The following is a 19,459-nucleotide window of genomic DNA, read 5'->3' on the forward strand; positions in this document are numbered from 1 at the left end:
TTCTACCGATCTGCGTGCCAGTTATGGTTTTCAAACATACATTTTCGTGAAATAGTTTCATTTAGATAAAGTCTTCATATCTTAAAATTGATGTTATGTGGTTAATCAATCCAAATGAAAATAATAAACCTAAAAAGTAACTTCTATTGCCATTGCCAACTACGTAGAAATAGCCTACATAAAGACAACAAATAAAAACATTGCAGCCTGCAGGTAGAATATACTCTGATAAAAATAAAATATCCTATAAAATCACATTGTTGTAGACTGGCAATGTGTAGCCAAACTTGAAACATTGTATCAACTATTAACTTCTGTCTGGCCCGAAACTAGTACTAACGAACTTGCAACATTGTATAAAAATAAATTGTGAGCTCGGGACAGAAACAACTGCAGGCTATTTGCGCAAGAGATAAGAAGCAGTGCTTGACTTGGGCAGATGTACCAGCACCTCACATTTTCTACTGCTTGAGCTCCTCTTATAGAATATTAGCTCAAAAGCATTGTGGAGCTCCTGCACCTAAATATAAAACCATACCAGCACCCAAAATGAGTACCAGAACCTATTTCAATCTAAGTCAAGCACTGATAAGAAGTAATCAGGTAGAACTATTTTATGACGTTTCAACTGGATCAGAGCATGCCATTTTTCCCTTTCATGCTGAGTAGTTAAGGAACTATTGTAATTCTCAATGGGATGTAAAAACAGACTTTGTTTGCTTGCTGTTTTGAGGTGAATAAAACATTATTTTGAAAAGCTCCACAGGTCATTAGTGGTGATGCGTTAACCTGTTGGGGATGGGGGCGCTGTTTAGACTATTTATGCTAATTTGGCTAATTTTTTAAACGGCTTCCCACAAAATCCTTGATCGTACAATATGCATATTATTATTATTATTGGATAGAAAACAGTCTATAGTTTCTATAGGAGTTGAAATTTTGTCTCTAAGTGGAACAGAGCCCATTCTACAGCAATTTCCCTGACATGGAGTCAGACTTGAGAAATGTTGGCCACTCTTCTGAAGTCAGTTATAAGGGCACTGTCGTTGCTATGACTATACGGACACTTCTTACGTCTTCCCCTGGATGCCTTTACGTGATGACGATTCCAACGGGGTCGATTGCGCGTTCACAGGCCCTACAAATGAAAAAACCCTGAAGCTAGTCATTCTTTGGGAGCTGCGTCATGAGCCTAGAGGACACCGGCGCGCACCTGTTCCAAGCGTTAGTTTAGCCTGTTATATTTCTCCGGTCATCTTTTCACTCGTTATAGGAGTTAAAAACATCATAAGGTAGTTAATTTAAAGCGTTTTATAGCAATTTATATCCGTTTAGTGCGATTTTGGGACATTTATTTTTGCAACGATGTGAAAAGTTGGGCACGCTTTTCAGTTCATCCCGAACGCAGTTGACATTTCCACATGGCAAGAGGACAGCTTTCCACCAAAAGACGATTTCTCCCAAGAAAGGATCCTTTGCCCAAGATACTGATGGAAGAACAGCTCAAGGTAGGACATTTTTATTATGATAAATCGTGTTTCTGTCGAAACATTTTAGTGGCTTAGGACGCCATGTTTTTTGACGTAGCTTCGCTTGGCGCAAACTGTATTGAAAAGTAAGGATAAATTAAAAAATGTAATAACGCAATTGTATTAAGAATTAAATTGTCTATCAATCCCTGTCCACCCTATATTTTTTAGTCACGTTTATGAGTATTTATGTATAAGAGTAGATCACTGTCTAAGTGGCGCAAGGACTTTTTCTTTACCAGCTTGTCTACATTTCACATTGTCTAACCATGATTTTGGTGGCTAAATATAAACATTTTCGATCAAACTGTATATGCATGTTGTAATGTGATGTTACAGGAGTGTCATCGGAAGAATTCTGAGAAGGTTAGTGAAAAAATTAATATCTTTTGGCGATGTTGACTTTTATCGCTCACTTTGGCTAGAATCAATGCTGGGCTGCTAATTGCTATGTGCTAAGCTAATATAACGATTTATTGTGTTTTCGCTGTAAGACACTTAGAAAATCTGAAATATTGTCTGTATTCACAGGATCTGTGTCTTTCGATTCGTGTATGCTGTGTATTTTTACGAAATGTTTGATGATTAGTAGTTAGGTAAACACGTTGCTCATTGTAATTATTCTAGTCCATTTGTGATGGTGGGTGCAATTGTAAACTATGCCATCTACCTGAAATATGCACTTTTTTCTAACAAAACCTATCCCATACCATAAATATGTTATCAGACTGTCATCTAATGAGTTTTTTTGTTGGTTAGGGGCTATAAATATCTTAGTTTAGCCGAATTGGTGATGGCTACTGGTGTTGGTGGACAAATAAAAGATGGTGGATTATGCTAATGTGTTTTTAGGTAATAGATGTACATCTTTACATATTGTGTCTTCCCTGTAAAACATTTTAAAAATCGGAAATGTTGACTGGATTCACAAGATCTGTGTCTTTCATTAGCTGTATTGGACTTTAATGTGTGAAAGTTAAATATTTTAAAAAAATATTTTTTTTGAATTTCGCGGCACTGGTTTTTCAGTGGGGGGGGGGGGGGGGGGGCCGCTAGCGCCACGCTGATCCTAGACAGGTTAACTTCTTTGGGATAGGGGGCGGTATTTTGACGTCCGGATGAAAAGCGTGCCCAAACTAAACTGCCTGCTACTCAGGCCCAGAAGCTAGGATATGCATATAATTGGTAGATTTGGATAGAAAACACAAAAGTTTCTAAAACTTAAAATAATGTCTGTGAGTATAACAGAACTGAAATGGCAGGCAAAACCCTGAGGACAAACCACCCCCCGCCCCCCCAAAAGATAATCAGCATATCACTGATTTCAATGGCTGGCACTTGTATAATAGGGTGAAATCGTCCCCGGTTGCAGTTCCTAGGGCTTCCACTAGATTTCAACATTCTTTAGAAAGAGATTCAGGCTGGTTTTTGGAAAACTGAGGGAGAAGTTGTAGTTTTTCTAAGTGGCTCCCATTTTGGCTGTAGTGTTTAAGAGTTTCCAAGGGCATGCCCAAGGAAGCGCATTCTTTTTGTTTATCTCCCGTAAAGACAATAACGATTCTCCATCTTAAATTTTATCGTTCATTTGCGTATTAGGGTACCTAAGTTTTGATTATAAACTTTGATTGACTTGTTTAGATAAGTTTATTGGTAACGTTTGGGATTAATTTTGTATGCATTTTGAAGGAGGGAAACCGAGTGAATTATTGACTGAAGCGCGCCAGCTAAACTGAGTTTTTATGGATATAAAGAAAGACTTTATCAAACAAAAGGACCATATGTAACGTAACTGGGACCTTTTGGAGTGCCAACAGAAGAAGATCTTCAAAGGTAAGGCATATATTATATTGCTATTTCTGACTTTCGTGTCGCAACTCCCTTGTTGAAAATAATTTTTTATGCATTTGTGTGCTGGGCGCTGTCCTCAGATAATCACATGGCTTGCTTTCGCCGTAAAGCCTTTTTGAAATCTGACACGGCGGCTGGATTAACAACAAGTTAAGCTTTATATTTATGTATAACACATATATTTTCAAGAATGTTAAATATTTAAATTTAGTATTTTTGAATTTTGCGCTCTGCAATTTCACTGGATGTTGGCCAAGTGGGGCGCTATCGTCCCACGTATCCATAAGAAGTTTTAAGCCAATCAGAAATACTATCAGATCTCCAATTGGCCACATTTATATGCCTACATTTCTGAGCAGGCTAGGTGGCCTATAGGCCTACTTCTATGTGTGTGCGTCCTTAATCAACATTGACAGGAGCGCTCCAAACAAAAAAGACAATGACTGAAATGACAAAGTCAATTCTCACAAGTGTAGCATAGATTATGCGCTGCGCAAACAATGTGTTCACTCCAACAATGGTAACAGTAAGACTGGAATAATAATATTTATTGCATTAACAGCAATTACATAACCAATGCAATTAGGAATTAACAGAAATGTACTACTAGTGATATACAATGCATTCGGAAAGGATTCAGTGACTTTTTACACATTTTGTTACGTTACAGCATTATTCAAACGTTTTTTCCCCCCCTTATCAATCTACACACAATACCCCATAATGACAAAACAAAAACTTTTTGGGGGAAATGTTTAAAAATGTATTACAAATTTAAAAAAAACTGAAATATAACATTTACATAAGTATTCCGACCCTTTACTCAGTACCTTGTTGAAGCACCTTCAGCAGTGATTACAGCCTCGAGTCTTCTTGGAGATGACGCTATAAGTTTGGCACACCTGTATTTGGGGAGTTTCTCCCATTTTCTCAAGCTCTGTCAGGTTGGATGGGGAACGTTGCCCCACAGCTATTTTCAGGTCTCTCCAGAGATGTTTGATCGGGTTCAAGTCCGGGTTCTGGCTGGGCCACTCAAGGACATTGAGACTTATCCCAAAGCCACGCCTGTGTTGTCTCGGCTGTGTGCTTTGGGTCTTTGTCCTGTAGGAAGGTGAACATTCGCCCCAGTCTGAGGTCCTGAGCGCTGTGGCGCAGGTTTTCATCAAGGATCTGGCAGAATCATCCCCACAGCATGATACTGCCATCACGCTTCTGCCACCATGCTTCACCATGGGGATGATGTCAGGTTTCCTCCAGACGTGACGCTTGGCATTCAGGCCAAAGAGTTCAATCTTGGTTTTATCAGAAAAGAGAATCTTGTTTTTAGGTGCATTTTGGCAAACTCCAAGCGGGCTGTCATGTGCCTTTTACTGAGGAGTGGCTTCCGTCTGGCCACGCTACCATACAGGCTTGATTTGTGGAGTGCTGCAGAGATTTTTGTCTTTCTGGAAGGTTCTCCAATCTCCACGGAGGAACTCTGGAGGTATGTCAGAGTGACCATCGGGTTCATGGTCACCTCAGTGACCTTGCTTTAAATCCTATTATAACAATTGGATGACTTTGGGTGTTCCAGTAAGCAACAATGTTGCCTTCATTAGCCCAATTTATCCAATATTTCTGTCATTCAGTGATATTTATTCCCATATTAATTCGTTATGGATCCATCCAGACTCGGTAAGATGGACTCAATGATGGTTGAAGATGATCACCCGGCAAAGGCAATCAACATGGCTCAAATCATAGTCAGAAGACAGTCGAAGACATTTTACATATTTATTTTTCTCTTTTCTCCCCAGAACAGTAACCATGTGTGTTCTCTTGTATTGTTCAGTAGTTTCGACGCAATGATTTGTCTGACAAACAAGAACTTTGTGTGTAGCAGGCCCAGGCATGGATCAAACCTGGCAAGACATTCAATGACATCAAGAGATATGCTGGACCCTGTCAGAGAGGTGTTTTTGGGACCACATGGTGTCTATTGTCCTGCTAATAGCCCTTGTGAAAAACAAGTGTCTGAAAACACGTTTTCAAAATGCCTCCAGGCCGACAGAGAAGTTTCTTACTTTTTCCCCCTTCCACTTGCCTCTTCCATGTATTCCCATAGTAATTCGTTATGGATCCATTAATATATATAAAGTCCCTAAACTTGACAAGAGTCTATTTTCCTGCTGATAGTTTAAATGTCTGCATTTTGAAATTATAATTTTATTAATGAAAGCATAAAGATGTTGATGTGCCATAGAATCGGTACATCAGAAATCTCTTCCCAACTATTTTGCAATCTATATGGCACATCTGCCAATTTTTTGGTCCTCTTCTCCAAATGCAGACAATGACCCAAAACACATTGCCGCCCAGGTTTGCATTGCAAATGAGGGTATAAACTGGGTCAAGACACCAGCAGAGTAAGTAGACCTTTACGTAGTAAAATGAAGGTGAAATAAAAATAAATAAAACACATAACACTTTTAACAGCACATTATTCAACATTAGTGAGACTCATGTCGCCTACGGTAGACCTACAGTATAACAAACAAAGAAATTCTCATCTCTATATGTAGGTCTCCTAATTTAAACCCAATCAAATTTGTTTGGCATCCACTGAAAACGTTAATCCTTAACTCTGCCAAGCCTACAAGGAAAGAAAAACTGGTGAAGGCCATCAAGACGTCTTGGCTTGAGAAAATGACGATACAACAATGCAACCAATACATTGATCATCTCAGCAAGGTTTTACCCGTGGTCGTGGAGCTGGGGGAAGTGCAACTAAAATGTAGTTGAAATAAACATTGAATACATTGCAAGTTGGGGTGGGGGGGGGGTTACAACTACAGTAGCCGGGCTATTAAATTCCCATTTTGTAAATAAAATCACACAAAAAAAAAGAGGTGGAGTTCCAGAGCTCAAAGGTGACTCTCCGTTACTCTCCTGGCTCTGGACCAATGCATCAGATGATTCATTTTACAATCACGGCTAAAGCGATTTAATTAAAAGGTTTCCATTAGGAAAATATGGTGCTGTACAACGAGACAGGTCGAGAGTACTGTAGGCCTACGCTACTAGGTGAATGCAAATGAAGAGCAAAATAATCCTTATATTGCCAAATAAAAATCTGATTGATTTATCAAGACCAGTCCCCATGCTATGTCATTCAATAATAATAATAATAGTTGGATAACAGATCGGCTCTCGGAACTCATTAAGCGGCGGCTTCTATCTTTAATATAATCATTAGTTCAGAAGATTAAACCCATATGTTTTTGGCCTGCGGTAGGTTATAATAAACGGAAAATTGCGTGTCAATTAATAAACCATGTGCTATGGAATCGGTACATCGAAAATCTCTTCCCAACTAGTTTGCAATCTATATGGCACAGCTGTAAATTTTTTGGTCCTTAAATGAAACTGTTTGTCATGACGTTGGCCTGTTGGTGAGGTTTATGACCCCCATAAATACCTTTCCCCCTTTCCTCTCTCTCTCTACCCTACAGAGTGACTCTTGGAAAGCACTTTGTTAACATAGAGAGTCGGGTAACATCAAAAGGGTGGTGAACAGAACCAAATTTCGGTAATCCAACCAGTTGAAAATATGTGTTGGTACTTAAAGAATATGATATCAGATCAGTTGTTATCTGAGACATTATTATTGATGATAGGATGACATGAACTGTATCTTGGAAAGTCTACACATTATAGTTATCAGATTCACATGGAATTGTTGTGCAATTTAAATGTTTACATTTGAAACTATTTGTGAACAGATGAAATGTAATTTTAGCTTCTAAATGAGAGAATTGGTTTTCATAAGTGAACTAGGCTCAACTCAGTGGCCCCGCCCATGTGAACCGACATTGGTTGTGAACTATGAAACATGCCCTTCTATCCCTACTACATCAGCCCTTTACAAAAATGTTTGTAAACAGTTCATACATTAAAAGGGCTAATATCAAACTACAGAACTAAGCCAACTTCAGCGTGAGCTCAAAGTATGGCAACTTAGTATGAACTTTGAACTATTATTCACTAAAGAAGTGATACCACCTAGCCGTTGAGTTAGCAGCAGCAGCTGTAAACGTGGGCTAGGAAAGGACGGACAAAGTATCTGCTCTACCACACGACGACGGCACTACAGCGTATCCGTTCTGCCACAAGACATATTCTTCAAAGGACAAGGGAGATCTCTGTTGGGCAACATGGCCTTCCATCTACGACCAACCTATTGAAGCATAGCTCAGAGCAAATATTTCTTGCATTTTCCTTTTCCAAATGGGCGGTTATTTACAATGCATACGATTCTGTATTTACTATAGCATAGCCTTACAAGGTCTGATCAGAGACCAAATTATTTGTTCCTCAGTCTTCCTGCACTTTCATTCGAACCCCAACCCCCTTTCTTTGTGTAACCAGCCGTCAAATTTGTTCAATCCGCTAGGGACGTTTTCTTTTATGACAATTAGTAATCAATGTATGACCCATCCTGTGTATATGTAATTCTGTGTGATTGTTTAGGTATTAGTAAATGAATAAATCAAATTTTGTATTGCTGATTCAACTTGTTAGCCAGGGTTCGTGAAGATAATCAAGAGTTTACGATGTTCAGATGAGACTGAATAAGGTGACGATTAATAATTGACTGCTATTGATGTAAAAGATTACCAGGTCTTTAACCTTTTTCCAATAGGTGGCGCAATTAGCACTTTTTATTTCTGGGTGTCGCCAAATTAAACTGCCTCGTGCTCAATTCTTGATCGTACAATATGCATATTATTAATTCTATTGGATAGAAAACCCTTTCTAGTTTCTATAGCCGTTGGAATTTTGTCTGTGGGTGACCCAGAACTCTTTCTACAGCGAAATCCATGACAGGTACTGCGATGGTCTGAGAGCGAAGCTCTGATTTCAGATCAGTTTTGAAAGTCTGTGTATATCCTATGGAACGACATGAACTGCACCCGCCTTCCCCTGGATGTCAGTAACCAATGAGAAGTGGAATGGGCTTGCTGCGTAGCTCTCAGAGGTTATAAAAGGCCAAGGAGCGAGAGGAGCCTTCCTTTCCACGCTGAGCATTGCGCAGAGAGGGACCTCAGGATGCCATTTTCAAACGCTCAATTTTAAACGTTAGATGTATCCATCTGTAATTTAATTAGACATAGGTGTTAGAAGCATCATAACGAAGCTATTTTAAACCGAGTTATATCAGATTATGCGAGTATATTGCTATTTTTCGGAATTTCCTCAGTATTGCGCCTTGAGGATTTGGACACGTTATGGCAAAATAGCTATGGCTAGCTAGTGTTAGCTGCTATATCAGAAGTTGAATGCAACGTTTTACAACCAAGCAACGATTCTTTTGGACAAAGAACCACCATGGCAAGATTCTGATGGAAGCTCGTCGAAAAGTAAGAGCTATTTATGATGTTATTCCGTTTTTATGTGGAAAAATGTAAACTCAATAATGGTGAATAGTGACGCCGTTATTGCGTCACTAGTCTGGCTGTAACGCACACTGTATGTCTAGTAACGTTAATTTTAAAAATCTAACTCTGCGGTTGCATTAATAACTAATACATCTTTCATTTCATGTCCAACCTGTATTTTTTTAGTCAAGTTTATGAATAGTTTTTGATAAAAATATTTGTATTTTCAAAATGGCGCCGGCCAGATTGCTTGAGTAGTTGAACACTATTTCCATTGTGTAAGCACGATTTGTGCCGCTAAATATGCACATTTTCGATCAAACTCTATATGGATTGTGTAATATGATGTTACAGGAGTGTCATCTGAAGAATTCTGAGAAGGTTAGTGAAAAAATTTATATATTTTGGCGATGTTGAGTTATCGCTCTCTTTGGCTAGAATCAATGCTCTGGTAACGTTTGCATATGTGGTATGCTAATATAACGATTCATTGTGTTTTCGCCGTAAAACACTTAGAAAATCTGAAATGTTGTCTGAATTCACAAGATCTGTGTCTTTCCATTGCTATGTGCTGTGTATTTTTAAGAAATGTTTTATGATGAGTAAATTGGTAATACACGTTGCTGTCTGTAGTAATTCTAGGAGCTTTGGTGAGATTTGTGATGCTGGCTGCAATGGCAAACTATGATTTATACCTGAAATATGCACATTTTTCTAACAAAACCTATCCTATACCATAAATATGTTATCAGACTGTCATCTGATGAGTTTTTTTCTTGGTTAGTGGCTATCAATATCTTAGTTTAGCCGAATTGGTGATAGCTACTGGTGTTGAGAAAAAATGGTGGACAAAGAAAAAGGGTGTCTTTTGCTAACATGGTTAGCTAATAGATTTACATATTTTGTCTTCCCTGTAAAACATTTAAAAAATCTGAAATGGTGACTTTATTCACAAGATCTGTATCTTTCATTTGGTGTCTTGGACTTGTGATTTAATGATATTTAGATGCTACTATTTAAATGTGACGCTATGCTAGTGATGCTAATCAGTGTGGGGGGGGGTGGGGGGTGATCCCGGATCCGGGTTTCTGAGGCGGTAAAAGTTAAGAGTTTATTCGGAAGATAACAGCTCTATAAACATTCTTTAGTGGTGCCGACTTTATAGTTAATTACATTTACATGATAGTTTAATCAGGTAATATTAATTACAGAGAAATTATTTTATTACAATAGCATGACATATCACTTAATCCAGCATAGCAAAGACACGACACTGGTATATATTTTTATTTGTCACAATTTTCTTAAAACTATTTTGGTTTTTAATGCAGGGCCGACAGACAAGTTCCTTAATTTTTTGCAATCAACTTTCCATGTCTTGTTTAAAAAGATAACGATATTTTGATTAGCGTTTTAACTCCCCCTTGTGATAGTGTGGTGCAATGACAGAATATGCTAAATGAATATACATGCAAATAATTATTGCTGTAGTTACACTGTCAGTGACTGCTTCCATTTGGGGTTGTGTGTGTTGTTGCATTTCTCGGTCTTCTTCGACTGACCGTCCACAGCCACCTCCACGTACGGACTGGGGCCAAACCAGTTCTTTTTGTTCTCCTTCAGTTTGGCCGACAGCACTGTGTGCAAAAAAGGACATAAAACACACAAATAGCATGGTAAGCAAAAGTGTAGTAAATCTCTTATCAGTCACTTAAGTGAGATATAGAAATAAACCTCAGAATGGAAATGCGAGAACTACATTCACTTAGGCCTAACCAATACCCTTGTTTTGGGGTCTGTTAATATCCTACCATGTTACTTATATTTTTGGAACACTGAAAAGCAAAGTTCCCTCAAAATAAAGTTATTCTATACACTATAAGTACTTGATCAAAGCTTGTGCCATCAGCTAGGCCTATAGAGAATAAGCACTGCCCAGTCCAATTCAAAAGGTGTCTTCTGCCTCCTCGGGTGTCAGTGGCTGATTCTTATTTCCATTCTATCCACAAAACAATATTAAATGCCTACTGAAAAAATTAAAACATACCATCACTTTACTATTAGCTACTCAGGGCTATAAGTTAGGGTGTAACAAAAGGTCAAAACTCACCAGTAACTTGTAGTTGGGCCTTCATGGTTCAGCCATTAACACCGAAGCCCGCTTCGGTTACGACAGGCTCTGCAGAGAAAGCAAACGTCACATCAAATGTAAACATTAGGAAACAAGACACTCGTCTATATTACAGGTGTCCTCGTTTACACAAGGGATTATCCCACTGCAGTCAATGGAACGTTTAAATATACTACTATACTTAGGCCTATAACAAACCTATGGAGACAAACTAAACAAGGCAATGAATGCTAACATTGAGCATTTTGTTGTACAGAGAGCAAGAAGTAGCCAAAAAGCCTACCTTTGCATACTAATTTGCTAGGCAATCCCAACTACCATAGAGCCGTGACATTGGTGGTCACAGCTACATCAGAAGGATAGGAAAAGTTAAATCCCTCCTGGATTACCAGATTACGGAAACTAGTACATCATGAGTCACCAATAGTTTTAGGCCCCGATTGGTGTCCTCAGATAGCCGTTTGGCCTAGTGGCTCAGGTGACATTTGGGTTTATATATTATGTAGGTTTAGACCTACAGTGCAGTCTGAAAGTATTCAGACCCTTCCCTTTTCCACATTTTGTTACGTTACAGCCTTATTCTAAAATGGATTAAATCATTTTTTCCCCCCTCAATCTACACACCATACCCCCATAATGACAAAGCAAAAACAGGTTTAGACATTTTTGCAAATATATATATAAAAAAATATTTAAAAAAAAAATGAAATATGACATTTACATAAGGATTCAGACCCTTTACTCAGTACGATGTTGAAGCATCTTTGGCAGCGATTACTGCCTTGAGTCTTCTTGGATATGACACTACAAGCTTGGCAAATCCTCTCAAGCGCTGTCTGGTTGGATGGGGAGCACCGCTGTACAGCTATTTTCAGGTTTCTCCAGAGATGTTCGATTGGGTTCAAGTTCAGGCTCTGGCTGGGCCACTCAAGGACATTCAAAGACTTGTTCCAAAGCCAATACTGTATTGTCTTGGCTGTGTGCTTAGGGTTGTTTTGTTGGAAGGTGAATCTTCACCCCCTGTCTGAGATCCTGAGTGCTCTGGAGCAGGTTTTCTTCAAGGATCTCTCTGTACTTTGTTCCTTTCATCTTTCCTTCAATCCTGAATAGTCTCCCAGTCCCTGCCGCTGACAAACATCCTCACAGCATGATCCTGCCACCACCATGCTACACTGTAGGGATGGTGCCATATTTGCAAAAATACCTAAAACCTGTTTTTGCATCGTCATTATGGGGTATTGTTTGTAGATTGATGAAGGATTTTTTTTTATCTAATCCATTTTAGAATAAGGCTGTAACGTAAAAAAACAGCTTGATTGTCGCCTGTCTCAGCAGACTAATCCATTGCGGAGGCCGCGGGGATGGCACACCAGTAGCACATTAATTCCCAGAATGATGTTTGTTCGGTTACCATAATTTCTGTTAATGCATTCAATATATTATTACAGTCTTTTACTCTTCTCATTGTCAGAGTGGACGCATTGTTTGCAGAGCGCACAACCTAGGCTACACTTGTGAGAAACAAGTTTATTTCATTCCATTTAGGCAATGAGTTGTCAATTGATTGTCTTTTGTTTGAAACGCTCCTGTAAATGTTGAGTAAGGACGCGCACCTGATTATGCATATATAAGTAGGCTTAGGCTACCTGGCCTGCGTGCGAATGTAGGCTTATAAAATGCGCTCATCTGGGGATCTGATAGTATTTCTGATTCTCTTAACTCACCACCACTAATGAGCTGTGGAGCTTCTCAAAGTAATTTTTTCTCCACCTCAAATAGCAAGTAAATTAAGTCTGTTTTTACATCCATTGAGAATTACAATAGTTCTTCAATGTAGCCTATTTGAACAATATTTCCAGCTGTCTCTTTCGAAAACCACTCTGCAAAAAGAAAAAACATGTACATTTGAAAATTATAACATTTCTACCGATCTGCATGTCAGCTATTATAAATTGGCACTCCAAATGGGGGAAAAGAAGGTTGCCGACCACTGGTGTAGCCTATTACCGGCAACTTCGGGACCGTAATGGCAGAATTTGTGAAGGCCAGCAGCAGCGGGATGTGGCGGTTCGGGAACAGGTTATCTTGATTTCTGTCTCCCTTGAGTCATTTGTGTGTCTTAATTATTGAATCACTGTGCTTAACCTTTTCACGCATGAGTTCCAAATATCTCTAACGGTCATCCAAACATTGATTGTTTTTTTTATGTGCGCGATGTCAGAATGGACTCACTCACTGTTCCAAAATGTGATTGTTATGCAACAGGAAAGTTAGCCTATATATAAATAGCTTGAGGGCAATGCGGGTTGTTTCAACTTTTCAATTTCAAGTTTCAATGAAGGTGTGTTGCCCCTACTCATTAATTCGCATAATTAGCCCATTTCACTGGACAAATTATGTTTGAAGCTTTATTGAGCATGACAAACTCTTCAGCGAGAGTTCAAGCACTTCCCCAGTGTTTCCCCAGATGAAGTATGAAGACATTTGTGCATCTCTAGTCAGAACAGGTCTTGCACAAACCTTTCCCCCCTGGCACATTTTCTGGCTGGTGTCTGCATTGCCTTCATGGTTGTTTTCCTTACAAATAATAACTTATGACATGTGTGCGTTCCTATCAAAGGAAGGGCCTTATCTTCTGTGCATCGTGTTGTCGTTTCCACTGTAGCATTCCGTATGCATGTACAGTACCAGTCAAGTTTGGACACCTACTCATTCAAGGGTTTTTCTTTATTTTTACTATTTTCTACACTTTAGAATAATAGTTCAGACATCAAAGCTATGAAATGATACAAATGGAATCATGTCGTAACCAAAAGTGTTAAACAAATCAAAATATTATATTTATATTTGAGATTCTTCAAAGTAGCCACCCTTTGCCTTGATGACAGCTTCGCACACTCTTGACACTCTCAATCAGCTTCATGAGGTAGTCACCTGGAATGCATTTCAATTAACAGATGTGCCTTGTTAAAAGTTAATTTGTGGAATTTATTTTCTTCTTAATGGCTTCGAGCCAATCAGATGTGTTGTGACAAGGTAGGGGTGGTATACAGAAGATGGTCTTTTACAAAATAGGGCTACGTCAATATTACGAAGAACAGCTCAAAAAAGCAAAGGGAAACGACAGTCCATCAATACTTTAAGACATGAAGGTCAGTCAATCCAGACAATTTCAAGAACTTCAAGTGCAGTCACAAATTGTAATGACTTGCCTCGTTAAACAAATAAAATACAGAACATGAAGCGCTATGATGAAACTGGCTCTCATGAGGACAGCCACAGGAAAGGAAGACCCAGAGTTACCTCTTCTGCAGAGGATATGTTCATTAGAGTTAGCCAGCAGCATGCCAGCAGCATACCACCCTGCATACCACTACTGGCTTGCTTCTGAAGCTAAGCAGGGTTGGTCCTGGTCAGGCCCTGGATGGGAGACCAGATGCTGCTGGAAGTGGTGTTGGAGGGCCAGTAGGAGGCACTCTTTCCTCTGGTCTAAAATAAAAATAAAAAATCCCAATGCCCCAGGGCAGTGATGCACATTTGTGGCCTGCTGGAGGTCATTTTGCAGGGCTCTGGCAGTGCACCTCCTTGCACAAAGGCGGAGGTAGCGGTCCTGATGCTGGGTTGTTGCCCTCCTACGGCTTCCTCCACGTCTCCTGATGTACTGGCCTGTCTCCTGGTAGCGCCTCCATGCTCTGGACACTACGCTGACAGACACAGCAAACCTTTTTGCCACAGCTCGCATTGATGTGCAATCCTGGATGAACTGCACTACCTGAGCCACTTGTGTGGGTTGGAGACTCCGTCTCATGCTACCACTAGAGTGAAAGCACCGCCAGCATTCAAAAGTGACCAAACATCAGCCAGGAAGCATAGGAACTGAGAAGTGGTCTGTGGTCACCACCTGCAGAACCATTCCTTTATTGGGGGTGTCTTGCTAATTGCCTATAATTTCCACCTTTTGTCTATTCCATTTGCACAACAGCATGTGAAATTTATTGTCAATCAGTGTTGCTTCCTAAGTGGACAGTTTGATTTCACAGAAGTGTGATTGACTTGGAGTTACATTGTGTTGTTTAAGTGTTCCCTTTATTTTTTTGAGCAGTGTATTTGCTGACATCCTACAGTCAAATGTTGGCACCAGTAGAGTAGCCATTTAGCTATATGAACCACATACATCTACAAGCACACATCTACAAGCACACCTTCTCCAATGTTGGTTACAAGGCAGTACTTAAATTAGGTAAGATAATATCATGTTACCATTGGCATAATATAATGAAAGTTAGTGATTTCAAATCTTCCCCTTAATAATGAATCCAGTGTCAAAGTGTTTGACACTGGAGGGGAACAGTAACTTTCTGATCAAACATTATCAATGTAACAGCAGACATTTTGCATACCTTTGGTCATCATAATTTGATCTGGTTTTCTTCAAATATCCTCCAACGTCATGAAAAACATGATTTCGACTGTCCATGATCTTTAAAGCCTGCTTTAAAAGACCCAATAGCTTTGAGCAGTCCTGAGACTGTCAGGAATGGAGCGCCAAAGGCACGGTGCTTGGGAAGAAGAGGCACAGAACCCCATTGTGCAGAGCCAGGTCCTATGGCTATGGAGCAGTTTGGCATGGCCTGAACGTAGTGTGCGTGGAGGTTTATAGGGTGAGAGTAGATCTGACAGGTAGGCAGGGCCGGTGCCATTTAAGGCTTTGTAGACGACGAAGTGAATTTGAAAGGCAATTCATTGAGGGACAGCCAATGGAGGCCAGCATGGATGGGGGAGATGGGGGTAGACTTTTTTTGTTTTCCTTGCAGCATTGTTTTGGATGAGCTGTAATTTATTAATTGAATTTGCAGGCAGGCCCCCAAGTACTGCGTTCACATAATCAATTCTAGAGAAAGCGAATGCATGGATAAGCTATTTCTTGATCAGAAATGGTGAGAGGGTTTTAGGCGGGAAATGTTCTACAGATGAAAGAATGACGTTTTACAAATGTGACTAATGTGGGTATTGTAGGAGAGCGCAGGGTCGAATTTCACACTCACGTTTATGACTGAGGAGAGGGGAATGATGTGGCCTCTATCAAGACAGATGCTGCAGGAGTTGTTGATCTGCTGGGGGGTGAGTATCAGCATTGCCTCTGTCTTGCTGCTGTTGAGTTGGAGGAAGTTGTTTTGCATCCAAGATTTGACCTCTTCCAGACAGGATTTGTTTAAAGGTACACTTGTGTGACATCTGCATAGCAGTGGAAATGGGCACTGTGCTGTCTGAAGATCTGGACAAGTGGGAGCATGTAGACTAGGAAGAGAATGGGTGCTAGCGCCAACCCTTGTAGGACCCAACAGATTATGGTGCACTCCTCTGAACTTGTATCACCGAGGGTGACATCCTGCTTGTAGTTAGAGAGGTATGTGAACCAGTTTAGGGCAGTCCCACAGATGGCAGAGTGCTCTCTGAGGCACTGCAGTAGAATGGTGTGATTTACTGTGTCAAAAGCAGCACTGAGCTCCAGGAAAATCAAGATGATCCTGAATCTGCAGACATGAGCAGGTAATTTGCAATGTTCACCAAGGCTGTCTCAGTACTGTGCATGGGTCTAAAGTCTGACTGAATAAAATACACTCAAATCAATAGAACCAAAATGCTTTCGCCTAAATGTTCATATCTGTTTAATAACATGTTTGGAATGACAATGGGTCCCACAGCATTGAAGCCCATTCCACCCAAAAAATAAATTGAGGATACTAACTCACAATTTAGAGACACGCAACTCAAAATGTTGGGGTACTAAGTTGAAATGTTGAGATAGTAGACCATACTTATATATGATTCTTCATTTGTAACATTATGTGGTGATGCACAACAAGGTCCCAGAGTGGGGAGGACCCTAGTTGTAGAGTACAACCTTGTAATAAACCAGCTGTAAAACGGTTTTATATGGGCTATGATGGGACCAGATTGGACAATAGAACTAACAGGGCTGAGCTTACTTTATGCAGGGTTGCATCGTGTAGGCCTTTGCATTTCTATTTAAAAATGTACTCACACATTAGGTCATCACTACTGTGTTTATTAATTCCAGTCAATAATGTGATTGATAACATCTAGGTAGCCTTGCCACCCGAAGTTTGAATATAAACCAAATTTGATCACATTAACTTTTCTCTTAACACAAATAAATAGGCCTATTTTAGGCTAGAAATCCATAGCTTAGGCTATAAATACATGACGTTACCGCTTCGTTTCCCCTGGCCAAAGGGGATCAGAGCGCATAGGCATCTCTAGGTTACCTGCAGCGGTGGTTGTTATCAGTAGACTACAGTTGATCAGACTGAAGCACAGATTAATTGTGCACGAGTTGACAAATCATGAGGCAAATCAGTCTAAACAACAGTACTTTGTCCTTTTTTCAACGCGGTTGTGTCAATATTTGTTGGGGCAAATGCCAGCTCGCCAGATGTTTGCCAGCGGCCCTGCTGTTCTGATCTCTGCAATGTCTTTAGATGGATTGACTTACTAAATAGACATTTTGAGATGCGTATCACAACATTTCTAGATAAGCAAGTCAACATTTTGAAATACTTGGTCATAATTTCAAGATGCGAATTCGACCTTTTAAACAAATGTTGGTAGTGGCAATGGGCTTCCGAGGAAACAAGGCAGTCTAAAAATAAAGGATGCTGGCCTACTGTTCCCCTCGCCTCATTTCTTTAGTTACTGTAACCTGGCTCTCACTTTTCTGAATGGGTTGAAGGCAAACATTGACTCGTCCCTTGGTTTCCTAACTTCCACAGGCTAGTGACAATAAGTACGTCAAGCTCAGAAGTTGCCACAAAACCCTACTCAATAAATAAAGGTTAAATGAAAAAAATACAAAAATTAAAATATATATATCACTACAAATGGCAAATCCGATCTTACATAATTAACTAGCTACTTCTGGTAGAAAGACAAACGCTTAGTAACTAACGTTATTAGTATTGCTAGCTGTTTGTGTGTGGGGGGATATACAGCTAAATTAGCTAACTAACTAATCCACGTTTTAGTGTTAGCAAAATACAACCATGTAGACCTAACCACGTTAGATAACTAAAGTAACTGCTGTATGTTTGCTAGCTAAATTAGCTGCCCTGTAGATACTATTTGAATAATTTATCATTCCACAGAGTAACGATACAACAATGTATAGCCTACTGCTACATGGAATAGGAGCGATACAATAGGAAACTGTCAAGCGAAAAGCAAAACGGAGATTACAATAACAAGCCATGGTCGCTCTGTCTGGTTGAAAGCAGGCCAAAAAAGCTAGCTAGTTACTAACAGCTAACAACAACAACTCTGGTAGTTAGCTAGTTAGCTATCGTTACATATTAGTTTCACAACATATAGAATAACAAACACTGGATTATAGTTTGCTATCTTAATTATTAACTAGCTACTTAGCCAGTAGCATGTGTCGTGAAGTTTTGCACAGGTTTGCTAGCTTAGAATTTTGCTGTCACACAGGTGAGATAGCTAGCTAACGTTAGCTAGCTAGCCTAGGCTAACTAGCTAGCTACGGATATCTTTGAAAATGTACAATTCTTCCATAAAAACGATTGGATTATGTCTTACCCGTGACGGTTGGTAGCAAAATTTTCTGTAATGTCCCCTCACGCCCACCAAGGCATATGTGGACGGTAAACGATTTCTCAGAAAAACTAGAAAGATGTCTGACAGGTACCGCTCACAGCCCTTGGCACGGTTTCCACAAGCCCATTCACTTCTTCGTATATGGTATTACGGCGGTTAGCAAACAAACACTAGAGGTGCATGCCACCACCTACTGTACTGGAGTGTGTAGTCAATCACAGTTTAAAATACAGACAAAATAATAAACAAACACAACCTGATTTCCGCCTACATAGACATACCCAAAATACTGTAATTCTTTATAATGAGAGGGCCATAAACAAAACCTTGTAATGCTTATACTACCAGAAATATTACAATCTCATAGTTATGTTATCTATGTTTTCAAACATAGTTATACATTGCTGAGGTGTAGTCATTTTTAGGACACAAGGTCAAGTACACAGTACAAATATGATTAAAATGTAAAAATATAAAAGATCATATAATTTTTCCTATTCAACAAAAGTGGGGGAATAGGGCTTTAAATGATTGAAATGCTTTCTAAATATAGTAACAATCAAATTATATATACGACTTAATCTATTATCTCACATTTCTTATAACTTTCAAATAAATATCATACTTAGTTACAGTACAAAATTGTAACTGATGACAGAGCATTTTCTGCCCAGTGTTCTCCGCCAGTCAAATGTCTGCTGACTCATTACAACTTCAGCTCTAAGGACAAGTTGATTTTGTCTCTGTGACCAAGAGAAAGTGATCTTGTTTCAATACTACAAATTTATTTCGTATTTTTTCATGTTGAAAGCTCTAAATCCATCTGAGAATATTACAGCGAGATGAGACTGCGTTTGCTGCCATTGCTAGTCTCCCGTCCCATATCTTATATTTTAAGCAGA

At 39.5% G+C, this 19,459-nt stretch overlaps 1 protein-coding gene across 2 annotated transcripts in view; it reads right to left on the reverse strand.

Moving 5' to 3' along the window:
* LOC129840860 (E3 ubiquitin-protein ligase Itchy-like) overlaps positions 1-18,688 on the reverse strand; it is a 69,061-nt gene extending 50,373 nt beyond the window's left edge. For both annotated transcript variants that reach the window (XM_055908930.1, XM_055908929.1), the window contains exons 1-3: positions 18,540-18,688; positions 10,905-10,973; positions 10,290-10,431 (exon numbers count right to left, since the gene is read on the reverse strand). In XM_055908930.1, the coding sequence (XP_055764905.1) occupies positions 10,290-10,431; positions 10,905-10,929 (167 nt within the window). In that variant the 5' untranslated portion in view covers positions 10,930-10,973; positions 18,540-18,688. The remainder of the gene's footprint in view (positions 1-10,289; positions 10,432-10,904; positions 10,974-18,539) is intronic.
* Between the last annotated feature and the right edge of the window lie 771 nt (positions 18,689-19,459).

Source organism: Salvelinus fontinalis, chromosome 3 (assembly GCF_029448725.1).
Source record: "Salvelinus fontinalis isolate EN_2023a chromosome 3, ASM2944872v1, whole genome shotgun sequence".
Lineage (NCBI taxonomy): Eukaryota > Metazoa > Chordata > Actinopteri > Salmoniformes > Salmonidae > Salvelinus > Salvelinus fontinalis.